Below are 17,819 nucleotides of genomic sequence, written 5' to 3' on the forward strand. Positions count from 1 at the left end.
GCCGTCGAGTCAGTTCCGACCCATAGCGACCCTGTTCAGGGTTTCCGAGGGTGTAAATCTTTACGGGAGTAGAAAGCCTCATCTTTCTCCCACGGAGCAACTGGTAGTTTCGAACCACTGACCTTAAGGTTCGCAGCCCGATTGTTCTGAATAGTCAGAGCTTAATCTAATTTGCTTGCCTTTATAAGTTATATTTCTCTTCTCCCTTGCCACTGTTAGTATTCTTTCCTTGTCTTTGATTTTGGAGAGCTTGATTATTACATGTCTTGGAGACTTTCTTTTAGGGTGTATCCTTCCTGGGGTGTGATGGGCTTCTTTATCTTCTCATCTTTCAAGATGTTAGGGAAATTTTCTTCCAGAAGCTCTTCAATTATCTCCTCTGTGGACTTCTCTGATTCTTCTTGTTCCTGAATGCCACTAATTCTTACATTATTCCTCTTCATGTTATCCAGCATGAATCTTAGATTCTCTTTAGATTGTTTTATCTTTTTAGCTGCTTGCTCTTCTATATTGGCAGTAAAGAGAGATTTGTCTTCCAGCTTGCTAGTTCTGGCTTCCATCTCTTCTAGTCTGCTCCTTTCCCCTTTCAGCCTATTATTCATTTCTGATAATCTTATTATTGATCATCTGGACATCTTTTTGCAGGTTTTGAATGTTTCCAATGCTGTGTCAATCATATATTATTGTTCCTGCAGTACTTTCCTTACTTCTTCCTTATTTTCTTCTACCCCTTTTTGGAGCATTTGAATTTGTTTCCATATCTTTCTTCTTAATTCCCTCTCGAGCATATCCAGAACCTGCTCCTCCGCCTCTATAAAGCCTTTCTCTCTCGCCAGTTCATTTGCATCAGCTGCTCTCTTCTGTTTTTGGATGTGTTTTGATAAGGTTTGTTGTTTCTTATTCATCATGATTATTATTATTTTATTATTATTAATATGATCAGGAGATAGGCTTCCCTTATTGCCTGTAATGTGTAGCAGGTGTTGTTAAGTCTTGTCTCAGTGGTGGAGTGTTATGGTGTATTCTTATAGATTGGCTATATGGCCACAATTCCTGTCTCTTCTTAGGTGACGTAGGGAGGAAATGCTCCCACCTCCAGTAAAGATGTGTGATCAAAAGGACCAAAAGCAGAAGTAATATAGACACATAGACAGAAATCACCACTTTGAAGCACAGTTGCAACTTTGGTCAACTTTCCCATGCTACTCCATCAGTGTGTGTGCATGTAGAAGCCTCCAGCATGGTGTGGGAGTGACCCCTCTTTCAGGCCCCTCCTCTAGCCACTAACATATAGGTGGGCAGATACATACTGGGGAGCTAATGGGAGAAGGATCGTCCACTATTTTTGACTCTGCCTATTTGCAGTGCAAATCTCAAGATGGTTGAGTCCTATTAAGCTCTGTTTTGTTTTTTAATATGGGAAAGGGAAGGGCAGGGCTGTAGAGAGGGAAAGAGAGTTTATAAACAAAACAGGCTGAAAAGTAAATTAAAGCCTGAGATATAACATAACAACCAACATTGGCACCTTGAAATCTCTCAGGCAGCTTTGAAAGCAAGAAGCTGAAGAGAGGCATTAAAGTCATACTCATATTAGGCTATAGATTTTTTTTTCTCTCCTTCCTTTCCCTTTTCTGTGATTATAGATTGCAATACTCAGTCTAGTTTTTATTGTTGCTGTTTCTTGTTTGTTTGTTTTCTCTTGGGTTTTTTCCCCCCACTGGTGTTGTTTTGCTGTTGTATGATCCCCCTTCTATGTTTGGAGGACTCTTTCACTCCATATATTATTCAAGAAGAGTCAGCAACTGCTGCCATATAGCCAAGCTACAATCACACTCTATAAAACACCAAAACCCAGAATACCAACTGCCATATACCAGGGAAACAGACAACACCTGTGAAAGTTACTCTGAGTTAAGCAATAAGAATAATGAAAAGGGAAGCCAACATCCTGATCACAACTCCCTAGAAGCAATCAGAAAGCATAAAAAAATATCAAAAAACATACTCACTTAAGTATTAAGGCCACAGATAAACTAAACATGTCCAAGAAGCAAAAGCAGATGACCAAATCAGCACATGTCCAGAAACAAGATAAAATGTCTGAGACAAATGACCTAGAGGTAGACCTGGACTCCATTCTGTAAGAACAGCAGGCTTTGGAAATGCCTGAAAAGGAATTCATAAAAATTATTATAAAATGTTTCAAAACACTTTACAATGGAGTTGAGAAAAATAGGGAAGAAGTCAGGAAAGTGCTACAGGAACAATTAAAAAAGGTAGATACAGCATTGGAAACAATTCAAAACCTACAGAAAGAGGCTCAAATGATCAATAACAGAATATCAGAAATAGACATCACTCTGAAAGGGCAAAGAAGTAGAATAGATGAGATGGAAGGCAGAACCAGTGATTTGGAAGACAAATCTCTCAGTATCACTAAGATAGAAGAACAAACACAAAAAAGGATTTTAAAAATCTGAAGAAGGTCTAAGATTCATGTTGGACAACATGCAGAGGAATAACTTAAGAATTATCGGCATTCCAGAACAAGAAGAATCACAGAAGTCCACAGAGGAAGAAGTTGAAGAACTGACAGAAGAAAATTTCTCTAACATCCTGAAAAGTGAAAAGATAAACATCAAAAAGCTCAAAAAACCCCAGGAAGGATAGACCCAAAAAGAAAATCACCAAGACATATCATAATCAAGCTCTCCAAAATCAAAGATAAGGAGACACTTCTGAAAGCAGCCAGGGAAAACAGAAGTGCCACATACAAAGGCAAGCAAGTCAGATTAAGTTTGGATCTATCTCTAAGCAGAAACCATGCAAGCAAGAAAGCAGTGGGGAGACATATATAAAACCCTGAAACAAAAAAGTTGCCAACCAAGAATCCTTTATCCAGCAAAGCTATCAATCAAATATGATGGTGTAATCAAAACATTCCAGGATAAACAGAAGCTAAGGGATTTTGCCAAAGCCAACCCTGTGCTACAAAACATCCTAAAGGGAGTTCTGTGGACTGAGAACCAACAAGAACAGACAACAACCAGAGATTGACATACGTGACAGCACCTCCCAGAATTAAGTCAACAGAACGAAGAGTCGAGAATGGAAAAAAACTATAAGAACAAACTCAAAGAATCTGGAAGGTCAATCTATGATCAAAACAAGTATAATGTAAAAGAAGGTAAACACATAGGAACAGAGATCCAGATGGTGAGAAGGTAAGGGTAAGGTCGATCACAGGATAAAATAGACAGCACTAAATGGGAAGAAAAGTTAATGGACTATAAGGCAACCTCACAACATACCGAGAGAATGAAAATCCAAGAAGAACATGGAAACATTGAAACTATGAGGAAACTCACAAGAAAGAACACAAAAATCATGAATTCAACAAAGGAAGACACATAGAACAGAGGAAGCAGCAACACCACAAAAAAACAAACATAATGGCAGCAATTAATCAATACCTATCAATAATTACACTGAATGTAAGTGGATTAAATGCACCTGTTAAGAGACAGAGGGTGGCAGAATGGATAAGAAAACAAGATCCTTCAATATGCTGTCTGCAAGAGACACATCTCTCACACAGAGACAAAAATAGATTAAAATTCAAAGGATGGAAGAAAATATACTAAGCTAATTGTAATAAAAAATGAACAGTAGTGGCAGTACTGATCTCTGATAAACTTGAAGGCAAAAAAACAGCATAATAGATAAAGATGGACATTATGTCGTGATTAAAGGGACAACTGAACAAGATGAAATAACCATAATAAATATCTATGCTCCCAGTGAAAGAACTTCAAAATATATAAAGCAAAGTCTAATAGGTTTGAATAAAGAAATAGATGAATCTACAATAATAGTGGGTGATTTTAATATACCGCTTTCAAAAATGGATAGAACAACCAGAAAGAAACTTGACAAAGTTTTGCAATTGAGAAGTTCTCTTGGTGGAGTGAAAATTACATAGTATCCCTCTTTTATACTGATGCCCCTGGTCTTGAATTCTCTTTATCTGATATTCATATGGCCTCTGGAAGTTCCTGGGATGTACATTTTCCTGGCATGCTTTTCGTTGCTTGTTCCTTTCTTATCCACTTCACTTTTACTGTGTAATAGATATGTTTCTTATTTTTAAAAGCATATTTAAAAATCATTTCTCACCATTGTTTCTTTTACCCTTACTTTTCCCCTATTTTGAGACTTTTGTTTTTAAGTAATCCTTATTCAAACCAAACCCAGAGACAACAAGTTGATTTCTACTCATAGTGACCTTATGTAGGGTTTCTGAGGCTGTAACTCTCTAAATGGGCAGAAAGCCTCTTCTTTCTCCCATGGAGTGGCAGATGGGTTTGAACTGCTGACCTTGTGCTTAGCAGTACAGTACTTATTCTATAGTACCATATTTTCTTGAATAAATTTCACAGAATAGAAGAATACATGAAGGTTTTTCCTTTTGCTTTCACTTAAGAATGGTATTTTGGTTAGAATTGGGATTCTTGCTCACATTCTTTCACCTCAGAAGTGTGTAACCAGTGTTTTGTCAAGTTTTTCACCTTCCAATGTTACATTGGAAAAGTCAATGCTAATCTCATCTCTTGGCTTTATAAACAACATGTTCTTTCAAATTTCAATTTTATAAGAGGCTGTCTCTCCTTGGAGTTCAGAAATATCTCTAGAACACGTGAGAGGATTGAAAGTTCAATTCTGTCTAGGTTTTACCAGGGCACCAAGTGTTTGTGGTAGTTATTTAGATGCTTAGAACTCCCTGAGGCCCCGGCAGTCTCACTTCAGCCTTCTAGGTAGTGAAGAAGGTCACACAGCCTACTCAGAGCAGCATCATTGCTGAGTGCTGCAGTCCCTTCATATCTACTCTATCTGTTAAGGATGCTGTGTCTGAGGCAACTTGGATGTTTTGCCCAAAGCACTTCTCATGATGGGTAAAATTAGCACCAGTGTGATGTTTGAGGGGCATAGACGTTGTGTAGACATCTGTCCTTTTCACCCAGAGAGGTTGACCAGGAAATGCAGGTCACCATCAACGATGTCATTTGTACCCTCTTTAGGAACAGTTGTCTTATCACATGTTCCCTTCATACAGAGAGAGCAGGTTTAGTCTGTTGGAGGCTGGCTAGGAGTGAGAGTGATTTCTAAGGGGGACCACCCACAGGAGCTCGCTGAATCCAAGACTCATTCATTCTTACGACCTACTAGGTGAAATCCTCATGTGGTGCTATAGGATAAAGCACTGCACTGCTAACTGTAGGGTTGGAGTTTCAGACCCACCGGTCACTGTTTGGAAACCCTATACAAGGTCACTATGAGTTGGAGCTGACTCAAAGACACTTAACATGGTAACTGTGCTGAGCACTATCCTAGGTGCTGAACATGGTAACTGTGTGCCCAGCACTATCCTAGGTGTTGAACAAAAAGTCTCGTGAAGAGCAGTCCCTCCTTTCACAACAGTCTCACTTTCACAATCTCATCTAATCCAGTGTCTACTCTGTAAGGATGGTTCTTCTACCTATCACCACCTGAGAAAGGAAGAAACTGACCCACAGAAAAGTGTGTCTTGCTTAATAACATCAGTTGCTTAGAGTACACTTGGCGAAAATAGTAAACCTTATTAAATCAGTGCACATTCCCTGACTGGATACTTTCCACTGTACCTTTTACTCCTCATGTAAATACAAAATCCAAGTAGTCTGTCCTTCAAGTGCCCCTGATTTAGGAGATCGTATTGGCTTTCCTCAGTGCTTCAGCTATGTTTCATGTCCCTGATGCCTTTCAACCTTACCCCCTACATGCCTTATTTTTACTGCAATAGGAATGCAAGTACACTTCTGTGCCAGGACCTACCCATGGTACCACACCACAACATACCGCTTGCTGTTGAGTTCATCCTAACTCATGGTGATCCCATGTGTGTCAGAATAGAACTATGCTCCATAGGGTTTTCAGTGGCTGCTTTTTCAGAAGAAGATCTCCAAACTAGCTAAGGACAAAGGCGAAAAAGGATGGAAAGGTGGATGGAATGGAAATATGGGAACAGAAAGGAAGTGGGATGGCTCTTGTTCCACGGAGGGGATTGCAATCATTAAGATGAAACAAAGTGTTTTACTTGTTGAATGTAAAACTCATCATCTTGTCTGTAAACCTTCACTCAATTCACAATAAAAAGTTTTAAAAAAGAATAATAATAATAAATAGATCACTAGATCTTTTTTCCCAAAATGTCTCTAGGTTCACTAGAACCTCTAACCTTTGAGTTAGCAGTTAAGTGCATTAACTCTACGTACCCCCAGGGACACCAGCTGTAGAACAATAGCATGTTAATGACCGTGAAAACATCTTTGCTTTGTCTCCACTGACATCTCTGTCCCTGTCTTCATTGCTATTCTGATAGCATGTCCTCAGCTGGATGTGACAGCTCAACATCTGGGACACCCAGCTGTGGGAAAAGCCATGTGGATGACTTTCTGTCACTGCCTAGCACATGATCGATGACATCCAGTCAGCTTTGCTCTGAGCCCACCTGTTGGGGAAGTTCACCTTCTTCAAGGCTCATACCTAAAGCTGACAGTCCTGTTGCTGCTCCAGTACAGGGGAGACCAGGAGAGAAGCTCCAAGAGGCTGGCTTCGTTATGAATATTTCTAATTTGGTGATGTCCCTTAGTGAACCATTTAGCATTGAATGCTGAAGATTAAAACGGTCTGTTTTGGAGAGGAACATCTGGTTCATTTGTGCTCTTAGCCATACCAGAGCCAGCCAGTTTTGCTACTGCTGCTCTAGTGGCAGGGCCAGCTTGCTGGGAGGAGAGCGAGGCTGTAACTGCTCCATCCTCCTGAGCCATCTCATCATTCTGCCTCCAGGCATTTGCCTGTGCTGTTCCCACTCTCTGGAGTGATTTCCCTATTTCCTTGCTACCTTAAGCTGCGTTCTTTAGAGGAACAAAACCAGTGAGTATGTATATACATAGAGAGAGAAAGAAAGAGAAAGATGCATTTCAAGGAAATGGTTCACATAGTTGTAGAATCTGCCAAATTTCAAGTCTATATGTCAGGCAGCAGGTTGCTGGCTCATGTCCCAAGAACCTGAGGTCAGAGGATGATGAGCCAGATGCAGAAGATTTGTCAGAACATCCATATATATTGTATGCAGGCTATACCCCCAAAGAAACCCCCACACACATTAGTTCACAGAATGGTGGTTGAAATGGCCTCAACAAACTGACACATAATATCATCTGTCATAAATCCTTCCTCCTTCCATGCACCCTCAGCCCCTGGTGGACTCTTCTGTCTCTAGCCAACATTCCTATTACCGTTCTCCTTTGTGTTATGCAGCATTCACTCTTCATGACACCATTTTGTGTACAAGATGTAACTGGAGAGCCTCGGGCAGATTTCCATGTGTGTGTCTTTATAATCACAAAGGAATCAGGACTTACCAATGTGAGGCATTAATTAGCAACAAAGTCAGACTACAGTTCAAGTCTCCATCCTCCCTGCTTCAATGGTCTGTGACTCATTCTCTCCATCTGCCCATTGAGCTAACATGCCCATCCCCTGACCAGCAAGCTGGGATGGGATTGCATTCTGGAGTCAGTTGTTGCATCGTATTGATTACATGGTAACTGTGATTATCTTTTGGCCTGGGGTGGGGTGTGCTTCAGGACCCCTCTGGACCCTCCTCTACTAAGGCATGTGCTCATCTCTCTTCCAGTTCTGGCAGTGTGGCCAATGGGTGGACGTGGTGGTTGATGATCGCCTGCCTGTGTGGGATCAGCATGATTACCTCTTCATTCGTCCTTGCAAAGACAACCATGAGTTCTGGCCCTGCCTGCTGGAGAAAGCCTATGCCAAGTAAGGACAGACCTGGCCCTCTGCCGGGCCTCACTGCTGGCCTGATCATCCTCGCCTCTTGCCCTGACAGAAGCTCCTCATTGTCTGGCCCCACAGCCTCCAGCAGCTCTGTTGAACACTAGCAACATTCTCAGGAGCACAAGCGTCTCTGTGACCTGGCTGGGCAGCCTCCATAAACTATCATCATGTGCAAGGCCCTACCTTGGGCCACTAGGAGGGAACCAGAGGCCCATAGCAAGGGGTAGGCAGGGCAGGGCAGAGATTCTCGCTGACAGTGATATTGTTGAAAATGCTGGTTATGAAGGCCCAAGTAAAATACAATGTCATGATCAAAGTCTGATATGAGGGCAGACGAGACTGCAAACCATCTTGACTTCGGAAGCTCTAGAGGGATGGTAGCATTTGAGGGAGGCCTTGAATGATTGGTTCTAGTTTCAGTAGGAGAAGAAAACCTATGGGGGTGGGCATTATCCCCAACAGTGGGCCTGGTTCAAACAAAGACCTAGAGGCAGGGCAGTTCAAACTAGGATCCAGACAGTTGGGAAATGGCAGTTATGTATGGGAACTGGGACAGGAGTAAGAGTTGCTCCTTATTATATGGTCGAAACACCACAATGCAGTGACTGTCTTTTGGTGCTATTAAGCTCTGTTGTTGCTGTTAGGTGCTGTAGAGTCAATTTCGACTCATAGCGACCTCGTACAGGGTTTCCAAGAAGCAGCTGGTGGGTTTGAACTGTCGATCTTGCATTTCAAACCGACTTTGTGGTCCAGTGCTTTATCCTACAGCACCACACCAGGACTCTAAGCTCTAAGACTAATAGATATGCCAGTTTATATTTGTTAGACCTTTTGGGTTGCTTTTATTCAAAAGATGTTTATTGAGCATTTAACTGTGTGCCAGGCACTGTTCTTTGCACTGGGATGGAGACATACTCAAATGATTCAAGTGCGTGTGTGCAAGGATGTATATGCATGCATGTGTATATGTGCGTGTACAGAAGATGGTACTGTTGTAGGACACACAGAACTTATGAAGAGAAACTCAAATACATAATTAGAGGAATGCAGACAAAAGCAGTAGCTGATAATGCCAAGTGTTGACCTGCACATGCTGGTGGAGTATAGACAGATGCAGTCATTTTGAAGGACAATGTGACAAAAGTTAGTCAAGTTAAAGATAGTCAGACCTCAGACCCAACAAGGGGTACTCTTGGATATAAGCTCTGAAGAGATTCCCATGCAGGGCATTAAGGGTTGTGTCTGAGGATATACATGGCAAAACCATGGCAGTGTAGTCAGTGCCCACTGCTGTGTGGACAGGTAAGACAAGTGGCTGCCCTCCGTGAAACACCACACAGCAGTGAGAGGCCACAGATCAGATCTGCACACAGCCATGGGGGAGGTCCTCAGAGGCAGGATGCTGAGCAAAGGGAGTCTAGAACAGGGAGAAATTAAACACAAAATCATTTATGCAAATGATAGCCACAAACACTGTAATGCTCATTTTACAAAAACACATGCAAACAGAAAGGTGTACATTGAACAAAACCCCCTGAAATGGCTGTCTGTGGGCCGAGGGAAATGAGAGCGGGGCTAACTACACATATGGATGACATGAAATGCAAAACAAGAAGCTTGCAGTGATGATAGCACGGGAAGAAAAAGCAACGATGCACAGAGGGCAAAGAGGAGATGGAGTCTTGTAGAAGTCCAAGAGTAGGGATGCCATTCAGTCAGGACATCAGAGAGAAGGAAAGTGGAGAAAGGTTCTAGCTTTTGTTTTGTCACTACCATCGCTGAGCTGCCCTCTGCTTTCCTCTGTGACCATTTGCTGTTCTTCTTGTCACCAGGCAGCTGCTCTACCTCTTTTTCTCTGCATCTTTTTAGTGTTGTCTTCCTCAGAACGCTTTCTTTTGACTCCTCAACTTAATCCCATAGCCCCTTTTATGTACATGTGTGATTTTAATTTCTGCTAGCTTCCACCTGGGCTCCTGGTATGGCACTGTAGGATCAGCACTGGACTGTGAACCACACACAGGTTGGCCGTTCAAACCCACCAGCTGCACCTCTGAAACCCTATATAGGGTTGCTATGAGTTGGAACCAGCTCGATGGCACTTCACAACAACAACAGGCTCCAGCCAGTTCTGTGCTCATTGCTGTTAGGTACTGCCAAGTTATTGTTGTTGTCCTTCTCCAGGGACTGGTCCCTCATGACAGCATCCTCATTTTCTCATTGGTCGAGTCAGTTGTGACCCAGGTCAAGTGATTATAAACATGGCTCTCTGAGTTTGCTGCTCCCACTCCCCCATGTCAACAGAAGCTGTGGGAGAGCATTTTCCCTCAGAAAGGGCTGTGTGTGAGGCAGACCCTGGGGAGAACATATCAGAGCTAGAAATCAATGCCAGGAATCCAAAGGACAGAAGACCATACCCTGGAAGAGAAAATCAGTGGAGAAAATCAGCAAGTTTCCCCTTGACTCTAATTAACCCGTCATTCACCAATGGCGACACTGAGGCTCTGAGAAGTGTTGTGACCGCTGGTGTCAGTAGCTAACCTGGATCTGCTGCAGGTCTTTAGTCACCTGACCAGTGAGTGGGCAGCACTTAAACAAATGCCAGCACCTGCCAAGTTCAGCGCTGGGCTCATTGCTGTGCAGTCAGTGAACTCAAGGCAACCCCACGAGTTACAGAGTAAGTGTTCCAAAAGTTTCTTTGGTTGTAATCTTTAAAGAAGCAGATTACCAGGCCATTCTTGCACAGTACCATTGATTGGGTTCAAACTGCCAACCTTAGGTTAGTAATAGAGTTCAAACCACTTGAATACCCTTTCTCCTCCTGAGACCTTACTCTGTCCTTCTGGATGTCACAATCTAAACAGTGAGCTGTCTCAAGATGTGTCTCCCACGCCTTCCCCTTATCCCCCCCCACCCACACACACACACACCGGTATTTCTTCTGAGCTAACTTGTGAGAAACTGAAACTGAAGTTGTTGTGTCAGGAAGAACTGTTCATTAGCACTGGAGAAGGAAGCCCACATAATAGCTTGCTTAGGCTGATGAACCAGTCCATATGTTTGGGGAGGTTAATTCACATCTAAGCTACTTACACAAATACTACTATTATCTTTCCAGTACGGATTCAGCCTTCACCACTTCAGGGCCTCGATGTTTCCTTACATGGCAGGCTATAGCGTGGCAGTTCACTTGGTGAATTAGAAAGCTTGCGGAATGAAATGATGACTTTGACCCCATTTTGTTAACCGCTGACTTAAAGCAATCATTCGGCCTGAACAGAAATGGAAAAGTGGGCTCCAACTTCACATTCCATCCCCTAAAGGAACCTAGTGGAGGATAAAATGTTTCAAACTATTAAGCTGTTTAAAAGCTTCCCCTCTGCCCCCCAACATTCACAGAGGAAACTTATAGAATATGGAGGTTAGAGTCAAATAGAATGAAAGCACTTAAGAATGGGGAGGAACTCTTTTACCTTCTTGAAAGATGAGAATCTGAGACCTAGAGAGGTGAAATGACCTGCCCAAGGTCACACAGCATTGGAGGCCAGGCTCAGGGGAGAACTGTTTTGTCTCGTCAGGTGCTTTCCACCATCCCTTGATGCTGTCTGTCCCAGAGGGAAAGGATTGGACTCTGCTTTCTGTGAATCTCAGAGGCTGGTCCATGGCACAGATGTTAAGAGCCCACCCCTTCATATGGAGAGGACTCTCCTTCCCCAAGGACGTAAGCAATAGCTCAATAGACTCCAAACTTGCACTTACCCTGGTAGCCAGGGAGTCTGATAATGAATTGGTCAGATCCAGTCAAAAGTAGCAAAAATCTGTGTAGAAAGAGTCCCCCACAGAGGTCATAAATAGAGGAAATTGGGGAGACAAGATGTGAGCAGCACATAATCCTTTAAAGAACATCTGCAGTGGAGAATCATAGCATATCAGCATCTTTTCTGGCTCTGATTTAGAGACCCGAGTTCTTCCCTTCTTCATCTTGTTGCTGGGCAAAGAGACATTTCCCAAAAATGATGTGGAAAAGCTATCTCAGAATCCCTGGGTTCGGTGACAAGGAGTAGTGACAGATGTGGCAAATATGACTCTTTCTCTCCCTTATTTCCTTTCTCTTTCCTGTCAGTAAGGGGGCTAAGAATAGTTACTATGTTCTTGATACATCAGCGGGATTCCTGAGCTCATGTTTGTAAAGCAGAGAGATGGCTCTTTGTCAAAACACCTTTCTGCTGCTGGGACAGACTTTTGTGGGCAACAAGAAGGCTTCAGGGCGACGCGGAGGGGAAAGCTGCAGACTGAAGAGGGAACGTGCCCTGCCAGATGTTGGGTAGCTCTGTAATGACTGCAAAATGGTGTGGGATGTAAGATATCAGGACCAAAGACAATGAAGTGACGGGGACAAAGTCCAGCAGCTGTTCTCTGGAGTGGACCTCTGTGAAGGCAGAGAGGCCACTGAGCATGTTACAAGGAATGGCTGTTTGAGTGAGCAGAAGAGCACATCTCACTGATGGGCTTTGCAATGAGTTCTAGAACCCCCATCTCTGAGAGCCACCAGTACCTGAGCACAAACTCCAACTCCCACTGCAGTTAAGTGGATTCCACCTCCTAGCCACCTGATAGGACAGGGCACAACTGCTTCATGGGGCTTCTGCGATTGTACATCTTTACAGAAGCAGATTGCCTCATCTTTCTCCCATGGAGTGGCTGGTTCAAACCACCAACCTTTTGGTTAATAATCAAGTGCTTTAGCTATTGCACCGCCAGGTTTCCTTACCTTAGCATAAAACCCTCTTGGTTTAGGAACAGGAGCCAGAATACACTTGGGCAATCAAGAGTCAGACAGGCATTCAGGCCAACTGGGCAGAATCATGATCAAAGGGAGGCTTTGCAGTTGACTAAGAGCCTTGTAGGGTGTCCTGCTATGGCATTGTGGGATAAAGCACTAGACTACAAGTTTGGTTTGAATCACAAGATCAGAGGCTCAAACTCACCAGCTACTCCTTGGAAACCCTGTTCAGGATCGCTATGAGTTGGAACCGATTCGACAGCACTTAACAAGGAAGCACCCCAGATAAAAGAGTCTAGTACTAATTATGACCCTTGGTCAGAGATAGGAAGAGACAAAAAGGTAAGATTTTGAACCTGTTTTATAGCAAGTTAAGATAAGTCTGTCACATGAAAGTTTCTATGGAATTGTCCCTTTGTTCTGTCTTAGCAAAGACTTTTTAAGCCATTTATTGCATTTATGATTGGGGTGGTGTTCTGTGTTCTTGTTAAGTGCCAACCAGTCAGTTCCAACTCATAGTGATCCTAAATAGAATTTCTGAGGAACAGCTGGTGGGTTTAAACCACCGACCTTGTGATTCACAGTCCAGTGCTCATCCCCAGTGCCACAGCAGGACTGTCGTGGCTTCTTGATACGTATGTACTGATGTGAACTTTCTTCAGTGCTGGGTGGTCTCTAGGAGGAGAGAATGGAAACTTGGTGGGAAAGGAGTACCCAAAGGGCCCTCAGAGCTGGTCCAGTCAACCTCATGTTTTCTACAGGAAAGGCTGAGAGCCAGAGAGGGGAAGGGCTTTGGGGTGTGTTGCATAACACTCACCCTGGTTAGCTTCAGTAAAGTTGGCATACCTACCTAAAGATTTGGAGGATAAATGGGTTAATTTTCAGGCTGTTACCAGGTTCTAAATCCTGGCTTGAGGTTTGCACAGTGTGGACACTGGCTGCTTGGGCAAACTCACTGAGGACAGAAATGGAGTTTTGTTTGTGTTTAAGCTACTCAGAGCCTGGCATATAAATTAAGTACAGTGAAACCCGTGAGTGCTGGAACACAATGGGAGTGCCTTGTTTTTCCAGGTCTCACAAGCTTTCTGCCTTTGACAGGGTCTTACCAGTTTTCTATTACTATCTATCAGTGGGAAATATTTGAGTTTTCCTTTTCTGAGAGGTTCCTACCTTACACAAGTTCTGATTTTCTCAGGTTTTACTCTCCTTAAACTATTATTACACTGAACAGGAAGTAGATCATCATCAAATCACATCTAATATCTATTAAAGACTTGTTATGTGTCAGCCTCATGAAGCTAAATAACTTGTCCAAGGTCAAAAAACTCAAACATGCAATGAGGTTGGGATTTAACCCAAGCTTTGTTCCAGTAACTTCACCTCTAATCTATACAAAACAGCCACTCTTGGGGCTGTTCAGGCCTAGGGACAAGGGATGGGAAGTGATGAGGACAGTGGAAGGCTCTGGACTGGTAGTATAGGTCAACTCTCCATCCATGAGAATGGGAGGTGGAGGCCTGGCCAGATGTGGGCCAGGCAGTGGTTCTGCTGGGGGCAATGTAGAAGTCAGAACATCTGAAGAGAGAAGGCACCATGAGGATTATCTGACTTTCCCCTTTCCAGGCTGCATGGATCCTATTTCCACCTGCACTATGGCTACCTCCCTGATGCCTTGGTGGACCTCACAGGAGGGGTGGTCACCACTCTCAAACTGCCCTCCTCCTCTTCCAACCTGATGTTGATGGTGAAGACGGCAGCCCAGGCCGGATCCCTCATGGCCTGCAACACTCTGGGCCAGGTGAGTGCGGGACCCCTCCCAGGAAATGACAGGAATCCCTGTGTATTGCTCAGAGTCTTTGCTCACCCGAGAGTGTTCATTGAATGCCCCATGCAGCTAGTGTGGAAAGGAGCAAAGCAGCCATTATGGAACACTTATTGTATATTTTATCTAGGAAAACTCGTTGAATCTTTACAATCATCCCGCCTTAGAGATAGGGCAGGCAAAATTCGTTTTACCAAAGAGGAAATGGGCTCCACAAAGTTCAGTAAAACAAATACCAAGTGGCACGGCAGGGGTTCAAATGTTGCTGTCAACTCCAAAGCCTTTGCTTACTGCTTCTCCGTGACCAGAAGCAATAGACTACAGAGTGACCTGGGGCCTTTGTTACCCACTAGGTTCTCACTGCATGTAGACCCTTTGCACTTGGTCTGGAATGTACAGCGAGCCCTCACTTGGGTCCTCTGATTCTCAGTGGCTCTACAGGCAGCACCCACAGTGGAATGTCCCATTTAGGGAAACTAAATTGTTTGATAAGGAGACAGATGGCTCCTTATCCATGGTGATGCTTCCTTCACTCTTCAGACGTGTTGCTTTGAGTCACACATCCCTCACCCAAGATGCCACTGGAAAACTAAAATGCACTTTAAACCCCAATTATTCACAGCACAGTCAGGGGCTCGGGGAGAGTCTTGGCTCTTGCAATGGACCCAACAGACAGATTGTGTACTGTGCCTCATCGATGACCAGGGATTAGAGGATCAAGCAACCCAGATTTTCAGAGCTTTGTGGGGTTCTATCCATAATGGAGTGGTTTCGTAGGTCTTGAAATATGTGCGCCCTCAGCCCCCCAGTCAGTCTACAAACTCTGCCTCTCTAGAAAGGAGAGTTAGGGACATGTGTCAGTGAGTCAGTAGATCCGTTTCACCTAGCTCCAGTTCCACTGCTGACTGGTGTGTACTTTTCTGTTTCTCTGGAGTTTAAAGCTTGGTCTGCTTTTCTTCTTTATTGCAGACATGCCAGGACTGTGAGATGGACAATGGCCTGGTGAGCAGCCATGCCTACACAGTGACTGGGGCAGAACAGGTAAGGCCAGCCTGACCATTGAATGGAACCCCTCTAAACAGGGGCCACAATCAAATGTCTACAGCATGTCCACAAAGTTGAAATGAATATTTATCACCCTTGCACTCACCTTGGTACCCACCTGGAAAGAGAACCTCAATTTCTTTGGTGCATCTAGATGTTCTGACTCCACTGTCCTCCCTCCCCAGGGACCCACTAGATCTTGCTATCTTTGAACTGATCTCAGACAGTTCTGGCGAATGTCTAGATTAGCCCAGAAAGAAGGCAGAATGAATGACTCCATTGACTCTTAGAGAATCTTTGCTCTGAAAGGATTTTATTCATTAGGTATGAACTAAACTTGGTGTGGCATTGTGGGTTAATGCACTAGACTGCAATGTTGGTTTGAGCCACAAGGCCGGTGGTTCAAATTCACCTGTCGCTCCTTAGAAACCCTATACTGGGTTGTTATGGGTCGAAACTGACTCGCTGATACTTAACAACAAGAACAACAACAAACTGCTGTAACAAAGATACTCCACATCTTAAACAAGATGTAGTTCACTTCTCCTTCATGTTACCAGGTGATTCCAGGGCTCTGCCATCCTCGGCATGGGATCTCCCTTGTGAGTCCAAGGCATCTGCCTGCTTTGTTTCCTAGTCAGGGGAAGTGAGAGGACAGGGGAATGTCATCCATTCATAGAAAAGACATAAATCAGAAATGGTGCACATCACTTTGACTCACTTCTTATTCATCAGAAATTAGTCACATGGCTACACTGAGGCACAAGGTAAATACACTGTCTATCTGTGCTGCCATATTTCCAGTAAAACTTTATCTCACAGAGAAGGGGGAATATAGATCCTGGGATCTCTTCCTCAATGTAAGAAGCAACTGTGGCTGATGCTGTTGCTGTTAAGTGCCGTTGAGTCAGTTCCGACCCATAGTGACCCTGTAGAGGGTTTCCGAGGAACAGCTAGTGAGCTTGAACCACCAACCTTGCAGTTCAAATCGCTTTGCAGTCTGGCGCATTAACCCACAGCACCATACATATGCATATAATTACCATCTGCAACATCATTCTGTCTGGAAAGCATGACTAAAGCCCAAGCTACTTCATTCATAAGTGAGGACAAAGAGGCCTGAGTGGAAAAGTGTCTTTCGTGAGGTTACAAAGCTACTTAATGACCTGCCTGGGCCAGACTCCACGGCTCCTCCGTTCCATCTCTGCTTCTCACGGCACTGTGCGGTGACAGCATTTCCTACACTTGTGATGATTTCCTGCAAGCGTTCCCCTAGCTCTCTCTTTCCCACAACTCCTAAGATCTAATAATACCTTCTAAGACCCAAGACATTTTTCACAGGTATTTGTAAGCTCAAGAATGCAGAGTGTCAGGTTATAATCCTGGCATGCTTTCTCTCTCTCACCCTCTCAGACTTGCCTTCTCTCCATGTATCTATCTGCCTCACATCAGTTGCTCCACTGTTTTGTGCTTTGGTTGGTGAGTGTCCCAATACACAAAATGGGGTCAGTATCTCCTGTCTGCTGTGTCTCCTTCCAGTAAGCCAGCTAAAAAATTCTTCTTTTGACAGGGCCTAGGATATAGTGGCACTATAGGACCAGCACTGGACTGCTAACCATAGGGTCGGCAGTTCAAATCCACCAGTCACTCCTTGGAATCCTTATACAGGGTCGCTATGAGTCAGAACTGACTCAACAATACTAAGCAACAGCAACAACAGGATATAATAGGAGTGTAGTGGTTCAGTAGAATAAGCACTTGACTGTGAACCACAAGGTTGGCTGTTCAAGCCCACCAGCTGTTCCATGAGAGAAAAATGAGGCTTCCTGTTTCCGAAAACATTAACAGCCTTGGCAATGAGTTGGAGCTGACTCGATAGCACAACAATAAGATATAGTATGAGAAAAAGATCAGACTGTCTTTTCCCATAAAGATATATACCTTTGGAAACCCTAGGGAGCAAGTTCCACACTGTCCTAGTGCTGCTAAGAGTTGGAATCGACTCATTGGCAGTTGGTTAGGATACAGCTGGCACTTAATAAATGTTTATTGCTTCAGTGAATGAAAGCACTTGCATGAGTAAATGAATGGTCTTACCCTTGGCCTATGAGGATGGCATTAGTCACACACACACACACCAACACACACATATCATGGAACATATGTGAGGAACTCAAAAGACATGTCCCACAGCAAGGAACAGGCTTCTGGATAAACCAGTAGAGATCCCAGTCACAGAGGCTCCAGTCTCCCTTCCTCTGAATTGTACCACATGCC

At 43.7% G+C, this 17,819-nt stretch overlaps 1 protein-coding gene across 1 annotated transcript in view; it reads left to right on the top strand.

The window, feature by feature from the left end:
- CAPN13 (calpain 13) overlaps positions 1–17,819 on the top strand; it is an 88,324-nt gene that overhangs the window by 29,313 nt on the left and 41,192 nt on the right. Inside the window, exons 4-6 of the mRNA XM_006835280.1 lie at positions 7,739–7,878; positions 14,300–14,474; positions 15,468–15,539. Of these exons, the coding sequence (XP_006835343.1) occupies positions 7,739–7,878; positions 14,300–14,474; positions 15,468–15,539 (387 nt within the window). The remainder of the gene's footprint in view (positions 1–7,738; positions 7,879–14,299; positions 14,475–15,467; positions 15,540–17,819) is intronic.

Source organism: Chrysochloris asiatica, unplaced genomic scaffold (genome assembly GCF_000296735.1).
Source record: "Chrysochloris asiatica unplaced genomic scaffold, ChrAsi1.0 scaffold00016, whole genome shotgun sequence".
In the NCBI taxonomy this organism is placed as follows: Eukaryota; Metazoa; Chordata; class Mammalia; order Afrosoricida; family Chrysochloridae; genus Chrysochloris; species Chrysochloris asiatica.